We start from the raw sequence: 18390 nt of genomic DNA on the forward strand, positions 1-18390 counted from the left end.
GGCTCTTTCAGCCCTCTCCTGCGGCTCCCTCTCGGCTGATTCCACCACTGGCTGGCCCATCCCTTCCCTATCACTCTTCGCCTGGCCTGAAAAGAAGGTAAGGGTGATGGCGGGGGATGGAGACTTGCTCCATATTTCCAGAGCAGGAGGTGGCTGGGTGGGAGTGAGTGACATCGAGTTGGCCACGCCCACCCAGTCACACCAGTTGTTAAATTATTGGCTCCCCTGTGTTTTCTTTTCTGTGAGAAATGGGCCCAAATGGCTCTAAGGTTGCAGACCCCTGTCATAGACAAAGGGGCAGCTTCACAAAATATGTTCTGAATTGGATTGTGGAGATGGGATGGGGTGGGTGGGAAAGAGTGTGTAGCTTGTTCAGTGCAATATAATTTTGGAAAACGAACAATCATGCATCTCATCAACAGTGGAAGAAAATGAGGTTTTAATACAGAACACCACTTTACATCTCACATTCGTTTTGAAATTGCTCTGTAGTGATTCCTGGCAATATTCTCTGATGACTCTATTATTAATCTAAGAAAGGGAGCTGTATCCATGGGAAGGGAAAATTCTTTTTCAAATGAATTCCACTTTACCCTGAATTTTTATTTTGAGGAAGTTTCCCCACCCACATTATTTCCACATCCAGGAGGAAATGCTTCCTGACTTTAGATCCATCATCTCTAACTTGTTGCCCTCCAGATCTTTGAGGCTGTAGCTTCCTAAATTTTTAGCATTGCTGTTAGGAATCTGATCAATGTCAATCATACTTTAAGAACCAGCATAGAACAATGGTTTAGACATGGCCTAGGATCTGGGAGACTCTAGTTCAAGTCCATCACTGGACTTCTTTGAATAACTTCACACAATTTTGTCTCAGTCCAACCTGCCCCATAAAAAATTTGCCATATGGATAAAATTAGGGGAATCAATATTAAAATCACCAACATCTGACAAATGATAAATTCATAATCTGTCTAGACAGTGATGTGTATTTTAGAATTTGGAATATGATTAACACAAAAGGGTTTTGGAGGAAAGAGATGCAGTTATTAAGCCAGGGTATACATAAGTTAGCATAAAGTGGAATCCTGAAGTTCGGGTTTTCTTGTTCAGAATGCAAGATAGTTCTAGCTCAGAGGTGTCAAAATCAAGGCCCAGGATCCGGCCCATGGGATGCTTAGATCTGGTCTGCGGGGGGCCGCACTGGAAACAGCGAAGGACCGGCCTGCTGTGCCTCTGACAGTGAAAACGGAGCTCGGGAGGGCTATGCGTGGACCTCCCAGATTCTGTTTTCAGATGCGATGGCCTCCTATAGCCCTCTGCCAGTAAAAACGGAGCTCAGGGGGCCACATGCGCCCCCAAAGCTATTTTTCCGCTGGCAGAGGGCTGCAGGAGGCTGTCACGGCCAAAAATGGAACTCGGGAGCCTGTTTTTGCTGGCAGAGTGCTCAGGCCGCTACACATGCCCCTCCCCCCGACAAGAGTGACATCAAGCTGGCCATGTCCCCCCCCGATCAAATGCAACCCTGATGCAGCCCTCAATGAAATCAGGTTTGACACCCCGTTCTAGCTAATCCTCTCAGTGGTGGATAAGCAGGCGTGAACAGGATTTCTATAAAGCATTGAAAGAGTCCAGCAGGTTCTACCATCTGGATGCCAATCTCTGCCTCTAATCAAAGCGCATGCTCCTCTCTACACAAATAGTTCTTGACTTACGACCGTTCGTTTAGTGATCATTTGAAGTTACAGTGGCAGTGAAAACACTGACTTATCACCATTTTTCAGATAACTGTTGCAGCATGCCCAGAGTCACCTGATCAAAATTCAGATGCCTGGCATGATGGTTGCAAATCCCTTTTTGCAACTTTCTGACTAGCAAAGGCAATGGAGAAGTCAGATTTAATTAACAACCATTGTTTACTAACTTGACTGTAATGATCCACTTAACAACTGTGACAAGACTGTAAATGGGGCAAAAGTCACTTAACAACTCTTGCTCGGCAATGGAAATTTTGGCCCCAGTTGTAGTCATAAACTGAGGGTTTCCTGTATGGGCATGCTTAATTTAAATGGATAAACATATGCACACACCATTAGAAATTCAAATGAAATTCTCCTCTGAATGGTGCCCTCTTGGTCCTTAAGTCTATAATTGCCACTACTGAAATTTAAACTAATGAGAAGACAGGCCCTCGGTGAATGTAAAATGACAGCAAACCCCTTACTAGCACTGATGATGTTCCCTAGTGTGGTGAATGAAACATCTGCAAGAAAACAAGCTCAGAGAGCACCAGCAACTCCTCCTTTCAGCCTTGAGCTACAAATATTTTCCTCTAGTGCAACTAATGAGATGCTCAGCCCTCACAGTGGTGTACTGTGTGTCAGGTTCCAAGTAACATCCCACAGCAAACAAAACTCTGAGGCAGGTAGATTCCTCAAAGAATAAATTTATTTGATATGTCATATTGGCATGGGCTTGTGAAAACTGACTCTGAAGGTTCCTGTGGTTTTCTCCAAATTAAAAGTTTTTCTACCTTCCCAAACAATCAGAGACATGGTCCAATCAAGGTGCTATCTGATTGCCTGGTGACATCACTCCTCCTTCCTCTGACCAGGTGTGAGAATGTCCTTGGTTCCCAAGGGAAAGAATTTTATTTTGACTACAAAATGCCAGCTATCTGTAATCCCCACCTCCCTATCTCTCAGCTCCAGTGTGGAAACACTGAAGCTCCAAGATAGCTCTGGTCAGCTCAGCTCCAGGGTTGACACTGTGCAGCTGTGAGAATCCTGATGTCCCTCCTTCCCCAAAGCAGAGGTGGTATTCAGCTGGTTCGGACCGGTTCTGGCATACCAACAGCAGAAATTTTTGACTAGTTTGGAGAACTGGCAAATACCACCTCTGGTTGGCCCCACCCCCCACCATTACCTCTCCTATATTCCCTTGTTTTTTAGCTCAGCTGATTCACAGCAGAGTGGATTGCCGCACCTCAGCTGAGCTAAAAAGCCTCAGCTTACCAGCGTTGACAGGTTGGTCTTTGAGCCTTCTGCGCATGCACAAAATGGGTGTTAGGCACGTAGCACGCACACATAGAACTATGCATAGAACCGGTAGAAAACAATTTGGAAAACCACCACTGCCCCCAAACAACTGGTTTTCAAAACCAGGCTGTTACTCAAATGTTCCATTTTGAAAGCTGGTACGAGAAAAAAATGTGTAGAATCAGGTTACAATACAGCATGTACCCTCTACAGTTTTTCGTAGGATTCAAATACCCAACTGCCAACTTGGGGCCTTGGGTACAACCCAGACTTTGTAAATATCACGTGGCAGAATAGTTTTGTACAGCAATGGAAGTCACAAGTATTTGGTTGTATAAAAATGATGTTCTGGTTTAATATTTTATGTTTAGATATTCCTATATTTTTCTATTAGAAAAATGGTTATCTATTTGAGATATCTGTTCCACTTTAGAAAAGATATCTGCTTGGGATCTCTGCTTATGTTGGAAAATCAAATGAAGAGCATGTTTGAAAAAAAATTATTTTGAAGTCTGAATATTCATGAGCAGAGAACTTAGATTCAATATAAGTTGAATCTTTTATATCAGTATGGTCATAGGCTGATCTTCCTCCCTTTCCCTTCTTTCTGTCCACAGTGGCAACATATTAGAATTGAAAGTTGATGTTCATATCATGAACAGAAAAGAAGATCTGGCTTACACAGGAATATGTTTGCCTTTATTTACAAAAACACACAGAGAGAAACAATAAATTATGTTTTTTAATATCATCTGGATTAGGTTTTCTGTCTACTGCTCTAAAATTTCAATTTTTGTGCTTCAGTTCAATTGAACATTGAGAAAATTCTTTTATCCAGTTGAAATGAAAATGATCCTGAATGTGTATTACATTGTAGTCCAAATAATGCATACAGTGCTCAGACAAGTATACTAAAAAATAATTTAAGAATTAAATAATTACCTAATAGTTGCATGGTTCAAGGGAAAAACAAGACAGTAAGTCACTTTTGGTGCACATGTTACTGAACCAGTAGCTTTCGATGAAAATTGTTCCCAATTTCATGCAAATTTCCAGAATATTGGGCCAGTTTTGCTAGTAGACATTGGATTAATCCAATGTAATCCATGCAGAACTCTTACCAAAGTTAAGAAAATTGATTTCTGAGGAAATATGCATTGAATTGCACTATTAAATACTGTGTATATTATTTTCCTCTTTGGTATTCCTTAGAACCAACTGTGAGACATGAAATTCAAGGGAATCCTTCCCAAAATAGTGAACTGGGATGTTTCCATTTCCAATCAGTGCCTATACTTTGCCCATAATGTTCAAGCCAACACTAAGTTTGAAAGTGATTTAATTACTGTATATTACAACATGCAAAAAGACTTTTTAAGCTGTGTAGTTTTTGAGGTATGCCCAATGTAACTGTGGTAAATACGAAAATACAATTCTGCTTTGAAAAAAATGTTTGTATTTAATAATGATAAAATTCAGATATTTATTCCTACTTGTTGACTTGGATCCCAATATACTCAGAGGGGCTTTAGAGAAATCTAACTGAAGTTACTCTGATTTCAGAGACCTGTTCTAAATCTGGCATAACTTAGTTTTGAGATCCAGATTTCAGTAAACTCTAACAAGAAAGTAAGACCGAATGAAAGGCTATGGGAGGAAGGACCGTTGAAAAAAATTAACAATATTTCACAATTGTTCTACAATAATTGTATACAAATATGAACCCTTACAAAGTTGATCCTGGAATGTGGATGTCATAAGGAGAAGACCTGTGGATTTAGCTCTGAAAAACAAAAATAATAAACATAGGTTTGTTAAGAATTCACTGCAGCTTCTTTACAGTAGTAAATAATTAACATGAAGCTTTCTAAAACCAGTAACTTGGTTTTCTAATACAACATTCAATTAATACTATTTAATTGATGCATGCATTATAGAGCACTATGAATAATGTTTAAAGCTGTTCCTTGCACATTTTACATTAACCACTATTGTTAATGCTATTCACCAAAGATAAAATTTCCAAACCAGCAAGAAAAATGATAGGTTATATTGTAGGTTTACTAAACAAATACAGACACAAAATACCCTCATAATTTTGATATTGCTCAGTCACATATTAATCCATAGTACCTGTACTAGGCAGAATGTGTTATGTGAATAAAATGATTTCTTAGTGTATTTACTGTGTTATTTTTCTAAAAATACACTTAAGCCTGTTTTTAAAAATGAATGAAATTTTCTTTTTTAGAAAAGCTGTTCTAATTTTTTTAAAAAAACTAAACTGACATAGACATGGAATTATATTAAGACATACACAATGTCACATATACAGTGCACAACATACAATACATATTTTTAACTAAAAGTTCTTATTACATCTTGTAGTGACACTATGACATGGAATCCAAGTGCAGTATTAAATGTTGAGAACTACTTTCCCAAAACTGTTACCTCCAGAGATATTAAAGTTGGATTAAAATGGGCATCTTTGTTCATATACTTCTGGAGAAGACTAAATAATTCTGTTCTGGGAAGACTAAATAATTATACCATCTGAAGTGTTGTTTTAACAAATTACAGTTCTCAAACATTATTTATTCCAGAACAATTTGAATAGCTAGCGAGAGTTATTTGATTGTACGATATATCAGCAAACACAAAAATTCATCCCAAAAGAAGAAGCAAATGGGAGCTTCCATGGTCCAGCATATCTTTTAGGCCAGTGGTTCTTAACCTATGGTCCGTGGAGTGCTAGGGAGCCACAATGTCATCACAGGAAGTCCACGAAAGCTTGAAAAGCTGATTTAAATCTTGAATTAAGTCTTGGGGAGCTGTGGTCATCGTCCATGGACACAAAATGTATTTAAAAGAGATCCGTGGTCAAGAAAAACTTGAGAACCACGGTCCTAAGGCTATTAGAGGAAAGCACTACATTTTCACCTCTGCTTCAGTGGCAACAAATAGAGAAAGCAGAGAAGAAATCACAGTTGAAATGAGGAGACATCTTTCTCGATACGGTTAAAAATAGTTATTTTTCTAGAAAACCTCTGTACATTCCGAGTCAAACCAGAAAGCCTCATTCTGTGTATTTACGTGCAGTTTTCACAGTGGCTTAATCATAAGTGGACAAGTGCAAAAATCTGTTCTCAATGTTTTGCTATACCTTGAAAAACATTGGTCAAAGCAAGAGAAATGGTAAACTAGAAGCAACCCTCAAAATGTAATCCATGCACTTCTTAAAGTTCTGTTTATCCTGTCAGTTATGGCATAGGAAGACAATGAAAAATACAAGGCCAGTCTTACAATCTCACTATACATCAAGTAAGTCCAGTTTCAAACCTAAGTGACGTCTATCTTCACAACAGATCTCTCTTGGGTATTACTAAATGTTTTCCTAAAGGAAATATGAACTATTAAGAACTTTTATTGTTTGTTAGGTTAGAAAACAGCTGGATTTGAATCATGAAATGGTTTTGATTGATCCGTGATGCAGATTAGGCAATTTATCACAACACCTGAGGAAATCAAAATTCAAGACTGGAAATTTCAATTTGCCCATATTATGATTGTAAAAATATATATGCAGTATAAGCAGGGTGGTTTTAAAAAAAAGATGGAAAAACAAAACGAGATCTGCACAGTATATTGTACTGATGTAAGAACTATGTGCATATGATGTGATTTTTATTTATTGTATTTCTGTAGAAACGGAATTTACAGCTGTGGATATAACCTCATTGTTATGTTGCTCATTTGTTTTACAAGTTGCTCATTTAAATTTTTATTGATGTCCATTGACAATTAAATGTGTTTATTTTCTTGTAAACATTTTAGGTAGGTCAGGTCATCATACTCTCACATAACTAAAAAGACTTCTATTAAAAAGAGAAATTATACATTCATACCATTTGATATGATTTCATGATGTTCACAAAATTCTTCACTCTTTTCTGCTGCCAAAGAGCCAAGGGATAGTTCCATGAAGTTCATTCATTTTGGGGTTACTATATAAAAGTGACATATAAACATTTACTTTCTTTCAGAACATATAATTACAGGTTTAGCATAAGTCCAGTGTTTACTCCCAGTTCCAGAGGTAGTATTCAGCAGGTTCTGACCAGTTCTGGAGAACCAGTAGCAGAAATTCTAAGTAGTTCGGAAAACCGGCAAATACCACCTCTGACTGGAGATTTTATAATATCCTTGCCCTGCCATGCCCACCCAGCCACACCCACAGAACTGGTAGTAAAAAAAATTGAATCCCACCACTGGCCAGTTCTACTATCCAACTGTTCAGTCTCATCAGATGCACAGTTAAAAATTGTTTAGAAATTGGATATTTCTCAAACTACAATCGCCACCAATGAAGTAAAACAACCCAGGTCAATAGTAACAGACAGATTATGATGAATAATAAATGAAGAAGAATATTTGTTATCACCTACAGTACAGTAAAAATTATCACAGTATGATTTTCTCTCCTGAAGACACTGTGTGGTAGAGACATACTTATTGCTAACTATTGTTATCCTATGAAAATTCCCATTGTTTCTTACTTAAATTTTATCTTCAATTTGGTTCACTCCCTTCAGATTTTCCTTCTTTCTATCTCCCCCAACCAACAATTTAATGTAGATAAACTTATTTTAGAACAGTACATTCCATGGTGCAGTACAAAATCTTATGCAATGATTTTGTTGTTAATAGGCTCCAAATTTGTTTGTTGGTTTTTCTATGACAGGGTACCTCCCTAGGAGTCTCTAAATGCATACAAGACAGGGGTGAAATTCAACCACCTCACACCACCTCGGGAGAGGTGGTAGGGACGATTTGAATCGGTTGGCCCCGCCCATGACTACCCGCCTTCTTCCTTTTAGAGACTTGAGTCCCACCAAGCCACACCCACAGAGCCGGTAGGAAAAAATTTTGAATTTCACCCCGATACAAGATATTCCACTTACTGTATTCCACAAGATATGTTTCTAACTTCTGGATATCTATTCATCCATCCATTCACCTCAGCAATACAAAGATAGGTTTCAAGTGAACAACATCACAGAGGGGGTGGGGAGAGGAAGAGAGAGATTCAGTCTTCGATCCTATTTAATGCTGTTGGAAGTCAGGCAGCATATAAATTTATGTCATCATCAGTATCTGGATTTTCTAATTCAGGCAGAGTTGTCCTAGCAAAGAGGGCCAGTGTAGAGAGAGAGAGAGAGAGAGAGAGAGAGTGTGTGTGTGTGTGTGTGTGTGTGTGTGTTGGGGACCTGTAATTTTAGCTGCAATAAAAATGGTCTGTCCACCATGACAATGAGATTAGGAATAATAAGAGACAGAAAGATATTGTCATAAATCTACTATAGGCTCAATCCAGTTTCGACCATGCTTGAGTGATTATGGCTTTAGCAGCAAAACCTTTCCATCCCAGTGGGAAGAAGGCAGCTGTACACAAACAAACATAGATTGCAGTCAGTGGAATTCTTACTATTTTTTGGCTAAAATTATGTTATCACACCCTAATTATTGCATTATTAGTTGAAAAGATTTTTAAGTTTAAAGCATGTTGCAAGCTGTGTTTTGGTAGAACTTCCTGTTTACTTGAAGAATACTCTTTTTTTTTTAGCTTCCTAGTCCACTTTTATTTATATTATAGGTTGCGTATGCATGAAAGTTTTACATCTTTCTCCTGCTTTTAAACTTTTATTTTTAAGAGAAAGTTCAGATAATTGTTTAAACTGCCCTGGTCATATTTTATAAAGGAAACACTCCATATAAGTATTTAAAGTAAACATACTTTACAGAACTGAAATACATAAAAATGCTCTTAACACTTGAAATTAAAAACCAGATTGGGATGCAGGAAAGATGGTATCAGAATTTTGTTTGCTGTGGAGAAATATCACTTCCATTGCATTGTACAGACCTAAGAGCTTAACAAAAGTTTCGTAGCTAAAAAGCCATCTCAAATGAGATTTAGAACAACTTGCAAATTGGTGCAATTGTTTTTCAGCAAGGTCTACTATGTCTCTCTTTGCTTTCTGCTTTTGTTCATAGGAAAATTCATCTTCTGAATACTTTTAATCTCATGAAATGTACCCAAGTGCAGACTTTGATTTAAAGCATAGCAACAGCCCAGAATAGTGGCACAAAACATAGGGAGAATGGTTTCCAAAGACTTAAGCAATCGCATGCAAATGGAAGGCTATTTTATGCATTCTTTAATGAATGGTACTTTTTAGAAAGGCTCTGTTCATTTAATTCAACAATAAGATTCAATAGAATGGACTTTTCGCCAAATCCACAGATTTCTAGATAAAATCCAAAGCTCACATAAATGATGTATAGATCATTTTTATGAAATGGTTACAAAGTTTTGAATTGCCAAGAACAACTTAATAGGAAAGCTGGTCAAAAACTAGAAAAAACTGTGTCACTGTGAGAACCAAAAAGAGAGAGAAAATAAAGTTTGAACCAACCATGGTTGTATTTTGAATAGAGTGAGGGCTTAGTATACAACAGGGCTGTCAAACTCCCGGCCCACAGGCTGGATGCATTACCAGAGGTGGTATTCAGCAGGTTCTGACCAGTTCTGGAGAACCGGTAGCGGAAAGTGTGAGTAGTTCGGAGAACCGGCCAATCCCACCTCTGACTGGCCCCGTCCCTATCTATTCTCTGCCTCCCAAGTCCCAGCTGATCGGCTGGGTCTTCTTTTGTTGCCCTGCACAGGAGAATAGAGCTGGAAATCAGGTTAGTGGGGTGGGGAGGGAATGGGGATTTTGCAGTATCCTTCTCCTCACCCACCAAGCCATGCCCACAGAACCGGCAGTAAAAATTTGTGAATCCCACCACTGTGTGTCATGTGCTGGCCACACCCACTTTAGCCCAGTTCCAATATGTCACGTGATGCTGCCCTGATGGTGTCAGTTTGATACCCCTGGTATAGAACAAATCAGCAGTGCAGAAGAAGATATAATTAATGCAAGTCTTGAGCAATAGTTCTCCTAATGCCTTGCAAACAACTTGCTTCATCCAAACAAAATACCCAAGTATACACAATCCTGGAGTCAGTAAAAATAAAACAAAACTAAAACTCCTACAGCTGCCCTTTAAAGATGCCAGACCCAAAAGGAACGACTTGAAAGATAGATGAGGACAGGTGATATTTTTCTATCATCAACTGAGTTTGCTTCCAAGGATGTATGCTACAGAATGGAGAAAGAAAATATTGAATCATAAAATGCACACTCATAATTAAACTACAAAGTACAAACAAATCAGCAACAACTTGTCCTTGTACTGTTGCTCAGGTCTTCATCTTTCGGTTTTCTGCAGCTGTTTTGGATGAAAAAACTCCTTGGTTGCCAGTGGAAATTCCTTGCTGAACATTTTGACAAACAAAGCTTATGAACAAGACTTTGCTTCATTTTTCTTTTGTTTTTCTCCCACAAGCTAGTTAGTGTGATGAGAACTCTGAGTATTTTAACAGAATAAGGCCACTTACTCTTTTTTTACTGATATTTTCATTGGCAACAGATGGATCAATGTCCAGTTGTGGTGCCTTGATCTGTAATGTGGATTTTTGTTTAAGGATCACAAAAGAGATTTGGTCAAGCCACCACTGCTGTCCATTCAAGATAAACTGGAGCTACTAAAAGAAGAAATAAATATAGTTCCAATTAAATATTTTTGATAGACTCTAGATCCACTCTGAAGCATTCCTAAGTGGTCCATTTTTCCTTGTTACTAATAACGCCCAGATTACTTATGCCCCCAGAATCCACCAGAATAAGTGGAACAACCAACCTCAGAGAGACATGGTTCTTACAAATATTTTGCAATATCTAACTTCAGGAAATTTTAAAGAGTTTAAAGTATTAATTTTTGCGTGATAGAGAACAGAGAGAGAGAAAAATCGAAGTTTCACTGATACTGTTTTATGTACATAGGAAGGACAACAGTGGTGGGATTCAAATTTTTTTACTACCAGTTCTGTGGGTGTACCTTGGTGGGCATGGTGTGGCATGGTGGGTGTGGCTTGGTGGGCATGGCATGGGAAGGACACCATAAAATCTCCATTCCCACCCCACTCCTGGGGGGAAGTTATTGCAAAATCCCATTCTCTCCCCACCCCACTAACCTGCTTTCCAGCTCTGTTTTCCTGTGCAGACAACAAAAGAAGACCCAGCCAATCAGCTGGGACTCAGGAGGCAGAAAATAGATGTGGGCGAGGCCAGTCAGAGGTTGTATTTGCCGGTTCTCCAAACTACTCAAAATTTCCGCTACCAGTTCTCCAGAACTGGTCAGAACCTTCTGAATACCACCTCTGAAGAACACTAAATCTGATTTTACATTCATCTTTAAGGTTGTCTTTTTCTTTTCCACTAAATGGAGTCAAATGCTAAAAGAGGTGCTTTTAAAATACAGGAATTCTGACCTTAGGAATTCACTTTAAGATTGTGAAATAACCCCTTCCTAATTGCCCTGTTTTCTTGATTTCAGCAATGTGTTAGGATAAGAAGAACATTTTATATACTCTGATTATTAAATGAGTAGGAATCAAAAAGACTTGACAAACTACTACAAAGTATCCCTGACGCAGAAACTACTTCTGCTCTTTGTTCTCAGCCTCTTTTCATTGGCCATGACTCTTCCTCATCTCAAGGACCCCTCTTGCCCAAGTGGTGTCCTCCAGATGTTGGAACTTCAGTTTCCAGAATCCTATTGGCCATCTGGCTAGAGATCAGAAAAGCATTAAGTAGATATCATTACACCCAAAAAGATGGGTGAATAAAGAGAGTTGGAACAAAAAGAGTACAAAAGAGAGAGAAAGAGAGAAGTTTACTTAGATGCGTGGGTATGTTTTTCTCTTGGCAATAATACAGAAATAGTTGCCATTGCATTCTTTCAGAATGTTTATTTAATTACCCAGAGCTAGGACTGATATATTAAAACAAGTATTTTAATTTGCCCTTCATTTTATCCTCAATTTGTTGGGACTGGAACTGCTATTTTCTTATTTCTTTCATAGTTTGCAAGACTCCCTTATTATTAATAAACCTCCATCTATTATTATCTTCTCCTGTTTTAACTCTGCCATTTTAATTTCTCATTATTTTACTAATTATTATATAATGGTTTTTACTACTGCTTGTCTTATTTACTGGATTATTACACATGTCCAAAGTCACTTTCTGTGAGATGGGCAGCCATATAAATTTGATAAATACATTTTTTTAAAAAGAAAAAGAAATAGGTAGATGATGGATGGATGGATGGATGGATGGATGGATGGATGGACGGACAGATAGAGCTATACAAATCGTTAATTTTTACTCTAGGAAAAAATGGCAGTCTGTGTAGGGCAAGCAAAATGCAAACACTGTCAAAGCTTCCTTGTTAGAAGTAAAGTCGTATGTAACTATGGCATAATGCCATGTTTCTCTTGATGAGGAAGATTAAATCTGAGTTACTTTTTCAAAACAGGAAAGCATGGCAAAAATTTTCTTTCAATTAAATAGTTCCCATATAAACACAGGAATTCCACTGCCATCAACCTCAGGAATCTCAGACTGGCAAACAAGCTGGGTAAAAGATCTGTTTTTAACAAGCACATCATAAACATGAGCCCGACACATATCCTCACAACCTGTTTTTACATTGTTCAGATCTTCTGCTTTCTCTACTCAGTCACAGATGTCAGATACCTTTGATGCTATAATACAGATGTTTGACTGATGATATCAAAGCAGCAGCATGTTATAGGCACAAGCATGTAGATTTCCTATTAAAGTGAATGAATAAAACCTTGCTAATGCAATTCAGAATGGCATAAATTGTTTTTTTTGAAATTGTAGAACTGAAGAGTTGAATTGGGACTCTAACTAGGGAAAGAGGTATTATGACTCATTGTGTTCCCCCTTCCTTGCTGTTCTAATTTGGGTCAGTTACCCTCAAAATCGAATGCATTCAAATTTAAGATACATTCTGGAGAGCTACATAAATGCAATAAAACTGTTTTTATTGTGGTTTTAATTCTCAAGCCACTTTATTAATCAAAATTCTTTCCACTGGAAAGAAAGATTGTCTGGTGTGGTTATTCAGATCATTGAGTCTGAGTAGATATGAAATCAGCTCAGACCTCCCCGAAAACATGCTGAATTTGAATCTGTAGATTCCCAAAATGTTGCTTGAGATATGGAAGGACATAAAACACCTGGAGTTTTCCCCCTGGTTATTCTTTTTTTAATTCACAAAATTTCACAAAATGCTTAAACAACATTGTCTTCCCCTTTCTAAGTTTTTAAAACTTTTGTCAGTTTGTTGATTGCCACTTTTGACTTCTTCCACTGTAACCTTTAAAAAGTCTATTAAGGAGAGAAGAAAGAAGTACTAGAACCAAGCATGAAAAAAAACATCAATTTCTCCTCATGCTTTCTCTATAAGGAAAATAACACGATGGGAAGAGGGAGGAAGGAATGATAGACTATTGTTTTATGTTTCGTAGATCTGGCTACTATTCACACTAATGGGTTCTACAAAGCCACAGCAAATGTGTAAAACTAATACATCTCAGGACCATATCTAAGCAACCATCTTACACCAGTGGGATTGGGCTACCCCCCTCGTTCTGGCATCAGTCAAGGAATTCTGGCTGGCAGGATCCAGGAGAAGGGTCTTTTCTGCTGTGGCCTCCACCCTCTGGAAGATTGTGCCCCTCTAGGTGAGATCTGCCTCCATCATCTTGGCTTTATGAAAGAGCCTCAAAACCTGGTTCTGCCAACTGATCTGGTGCCCCCATGGGGCCACTTCCATGTAGGGAGTGGTTATTGGACTAAGAAAAATATCCACCTCCAACCCATGGTATTGTTTTTTTAATTATTTTAGCTCTGTTTATTTAATCTTTAAATGTTTTATGCCTTTGTTTTTTAATTATTGTAAATCACCAAGGGTCATTTGTCAGTGAGATAGGTGGCATTTAGATTTAATAAAGAAATAGACATTAGGCCTCTTAAAACCTGCATTGGTGGAAATTGTAGAACTTCAGTGGTTATTGTGCTGCAAGAAGGTTGGAAGAAAACTGCATCTTCAGTTGTTTCATAGCACAATCTTCATATTTATTATATCTTTCAGCCCAAACTAAGAAAATAGGTTGACAAAATGTCTCAAACAAGCCCAGCCTGGTTCACCTGAACATAAGAGAAGGGAAGTCCATTCAGACTGCTACTCTAGCACAGGGGTGTCAAACTCGCATCATCACAGTGATGTCACTTGACTTTTTCCCCCTTTGCTGAATCGTGCATGGGCGTCAGAGGTGGTATTCAGTAGGTTCTGACCAGTTCTGGAGAACCTGTAGCCGAAATTTTGAGGAATTCAGAGAACGGGCAAATACCACCTCTGACTGGATATTTTACAGTCTCCTTCCCCTGCCACGCCCACCAAGCCACACCCACAGAACTGGTAGTAAAAAAAATGAATCCTCCCACTAGTGGGCGTGGCCAGTGTGTGACGCATCCGGCCCGCAGGCCATGAGTTTGACAGCCCTGATCTAGCAGTTAAACTAAAAGTAATCCTGAGATGATGTTATTGATTTCCAGCTTGGCTTAACTTGTGGAGCTCACACACATACACACACAGGCCTTTAAGTTATTCATTTTCATTCCTTACAGCACCTCAGGTTGTGTGTCCTTAAGGTTTCTTGCTCTGTTTATGACAGATTCCACTTTCACGCTAATTGTGGATAGAGAAAGTGTGAATGGGGAACTCTTGTTTCCACATTTGAAAATTCCCCTTCTGAAACTATGCTTCTTTCTCAGATTTTGCAGGTTTCTCAAATATAGGGCATTACATAAGGTTCTGTATTATTTTCTTAACAACTGTCCACAAAGAACCCCCACAGGGAGATAAATGAATCCTTTTTTTTCATCCCTCAGAACCACCCATTAAACGTGGGTGGAGAACAAAATTGGGCCAGATGAGGTAATCTGGAAAAGCATCATCCCTTTGTAAAGGCCTACTAAGGAGATTCTATATTTCATTCATATCTATTCTGTTTAAGACAAAAAAAATATCCTACTCATCTATTGATTTTAGTGATATCAGTCAAAGGCATGAAGCTCTCTAGGGACATGCAGCCTCTGAAATTATTTAAGCCAGATTGGTTTCAAATGACTGATTTTGGGAAGTGTGTCAAATCTTTTGATCATTCACAGCCCTAGTAATGGGTGCATTCAGATCTCAGACAGTTTATCTGAGAGTTAAAAGGAAGAAGGAATTGCAGATAATGCTAAATTTGACAGTGATGCCAGTTCACAGAAGCCCTACCACAGCTGAGAAGAATCTTATGATTGCTCATAGTTACTAACATTGTCTGGGTTCTAAACATTTGATTTAATCAAGGAGAACAGCAACTTGGAACCAAGGAGAAATTTCTTGACAGTTAGAACAATTAATTAGTGGAACAACTTGCCTCCAGAAGTTGTGAATGCTCCAGCACTGGAAGTTTTTAAAAAGATGTTGGATAATCATTTGTCTGAAGTGGTGAAGGGTTTCCTGCCTAGGCAAGGGGTTGGACTATAAGACCTCCAAGGTCCCTTCCAACTCTGCTGTTCTATTCTATTCAATTGAAGAAGTAGGAGCTTAAGTGACTGCAGATGGTCTGCAAAACTGGTTCATAGTAATCAGATCGACCCTTTCTGAGGTCTTTCTCCACTCAAGGGTGATCTACATTTTCAACAGGACTCAAGACAAAACAGAGTAATGCAATATCTATATTCCTTATGGACTGCATGTGTTTTGCTGAAGGGGAAGAAGGAATACAATCATCTAAATTAAACTATCACAAATTATGTCTGTGATGTTAGGAATATCTCTCAAAGGACAGTTAGGCAAAGGAACTGTCCATGTTCCTTTATAAACAGTGTTGGAGAAGGATTATGCATGATTGATTTGCTGAAATGACTTCCTCTGATGTCATGAAATGTTTAAGAACCAGCCTTTCCCTTTGCAAAATAAACAAACACACCATTTGCATCAAGGTAATTTGCGTCAGTGAATTCTTTGTAGACTTTTTTTTTTTTTTGGAATGTGAAAATGTGATCCTAGCACTAAAGAGTTGACATATCTTCAGCATCACATTTGGCACGGAACATCACATTGGGGAAGAATGTGTAAACAGAAATCATTCATAAATAGATAGTATCACTAGACTGCCTGTCTAGTGGAATAAATAATAATAATTTGCCCCCAAAGGCACATCTCTCTTTATATGGAACATACTGTATGTTTCACTTCTTCCTCCCATCTCTCTCAGCTAGCGCTGCTAACATTGATGGGGAGTGGTATCTATTGCTGATGAACCTGTCTAGTTGTTCTTTCTACTGAACAAGCAGAGACTGCCTCAGACACTGTAGGTAGAAAATGAGGCAACCAATTTCCTGGAAATGAGCTCATTGAGGAGGCAAACAGCCAGAGCCAGCAAAAGTTGGTCAATGAAATTCTTCAGGAAGAATAGAGAAAACAAAGAGAAAGAGCTGATCAAAAAGGCCTGGGATGACCTGGGGCGTGGCACAAAGGCAACACAGTCCCATAAGTAAGAAAAGTCCCTTTAATACCTCTAATTTTGTCCTCAATGTCCAGTTACCTTGGTTGGAGAAAAAAATTCTCCCAAGAATAGTCTTTAAGTGGAGGAAATTCAATCCAAAAACAAAGTACATATAAATATAAAAAAGTACATATAAAAATCCATATAAACCACGCTGCAGCAATTAACTGGACAGGGCAGGATAAGGAACTGCAGACTTCAAAGGCCAACAAAACACACACAGTTGGGAAGACACCAGGAACCCAGATAAGCCTCGACAAAACAAGATAATACACAATTTGTTTCCAACAAGTTGCTGTGTGCAAACTCCCTGTTTAAACGCTGTGTTCCCAGCTGCAGCTAATGAAGGGAATCAGGGTTCTTTCCTCCTCCATAAGCCATGCAACTCACATTGCTCCCTTCTCCATTCCTCCCTGCATCCCCTAGGATGAAGAGGGGGGTGGGCCTGGATCTTCCTCTGAATCCCCTCTGCCTTGCTCTACCTCTCCCCTGCTCTGCCCAGCCGGTCTGTGCCCTTCCCTAGTTTCTTCCACAGCCAATGGAACCACACTCCCACTCCCATTGCCTGTCAGCTGCTCGGCCTCCCCCTCAGAATCAGATTCCGACAGGGGCATGACAAGACCTTTTTGTCTTGAGGAAATGAGTCCTCCAGAAGAACAGTTAATTCTTGAAATTATATGGGTGTTCAATATATACACCAATACAACAGTTTATACCATGTCTGTTTATAAACAACACACTTTCATTCAGATTTAGAGAAGAGCAATAAGGATTGTTCTATATTAGCATACTCCAAACCCTGAATCCTGATTGGTCTACATGGACCGCAACCTGATTGGACAACTAAACGGCCGTGATTGGCGTGCTAAGAATCAACCGCAATGGGCTGAGCCGATCACGGGAGATTCAAAGCCCTGTCATTGGCCGCCGAGCCGCGAGCAGTTCCTATATGAAGGGCTGCCACGGATCGCAGGTCTTGTACAGAACTGTATACTGAATAAAGAGCTGAATGTTCACTTTTGGTCTCCCGTCTCTGTGGGGACCGATCTACCTGATCTAACAAGGATGATTAGGGAATTAGAAACAAAGGTCTTAGACCAGAAATTGAAAGATATGTTTAGTCTTGAAAACAGAAGTCTGAGAGGAAATATAATAGCATTCTTCAAATAGCTACAAAGATGTCACAACATAAAACAGCCAAGATCTGTATTCTACTTCCTAGACAGCAGGATTCTGACTACTGGACTTAAATTACTGGAAATCATATTTTGTTTGAGAGTTAGGGTGGAAAATTCTAATAATAAGAGCATTTGACAATGAAATCAGTTTCCAAGAGAGATATTGTGCTCCCAATCATTGACCAGGGACTGAATAGTTATCTGTCAGGGATGCTTTGACCTGGTTACAGCACAAAGTAGGGGATTGTACAGGATATACTTACATGACTTCTTCCAAAACTATAACTCTAGTATTTTGATTATTCTATGATGCCAGCACAGCAGTTGGCACATGTTTCAGAAAGTTTATCTTAAATTAATTGCAGTACAAGTACTTTATATAGATGTATGTGTTTCCAAATTTTTGAATGCTGATATACTATTGATATAACTGTATTTGTGCTTCACTGCAAGAAAAAATGTAATGCTTTTGGAGCTCAGTTCAAATTGAAATTTTCTATCTATGTCTTCTGCACCATAATTTTCATAGTTCATAGATAGTCAAGGCCTGTGAGAGTTGTAATCTAAAATA

At 38.7% G+C, this 18390-nt stretch overlaps 1 protein-coding gene across 3 annotated transcripts in view; it reads left to right on the plus strand.

The window, feature by feature from the left end:
• The window catches only part of NPR3 (natriuretic peptide receptor 3), a 74538-nt gene extending 69319 nt beyond the window's left edge, over window positions 1-5219 (plus strand). For 2 of the 3 annotated variants that reach the window (XM_087927395.1, XM_087927396.1), the window contains exon 9: window positions 3656-5219. In XM_087927395.1, the coding sequence (XP_087783521.1) occupies window positions 3656-3770 (115 nt within the window). In that variant the 3' untranslated portion in view covers window positions 3771-5219. Of the gene's footprint in view, window positions 1-2705; window positions 2915-3655 lie in introns of those variants that run through there. The other variant, XM_087927398.1, reaches the window with a different exon arrangement.
• The last annotated feature ends 13171 nt before the right edge of the window (window positions 5220-18390 follow it).

Source organism: Pseudonaja textilis, chromosome 2 (assembly GCF_049901715.1).
Source record: "Pseudonaja textilis isolate UNSWEBS1 chromosome 2, rPseTex1.2, whole genome shotgun sequence".
Taxonomy (NCBI): Eukaryota; Metazoa; Chordata; class Lepidosauria; order Squamata; family Elapidae; genus Pseudonaja; species Pseudonaja textilis.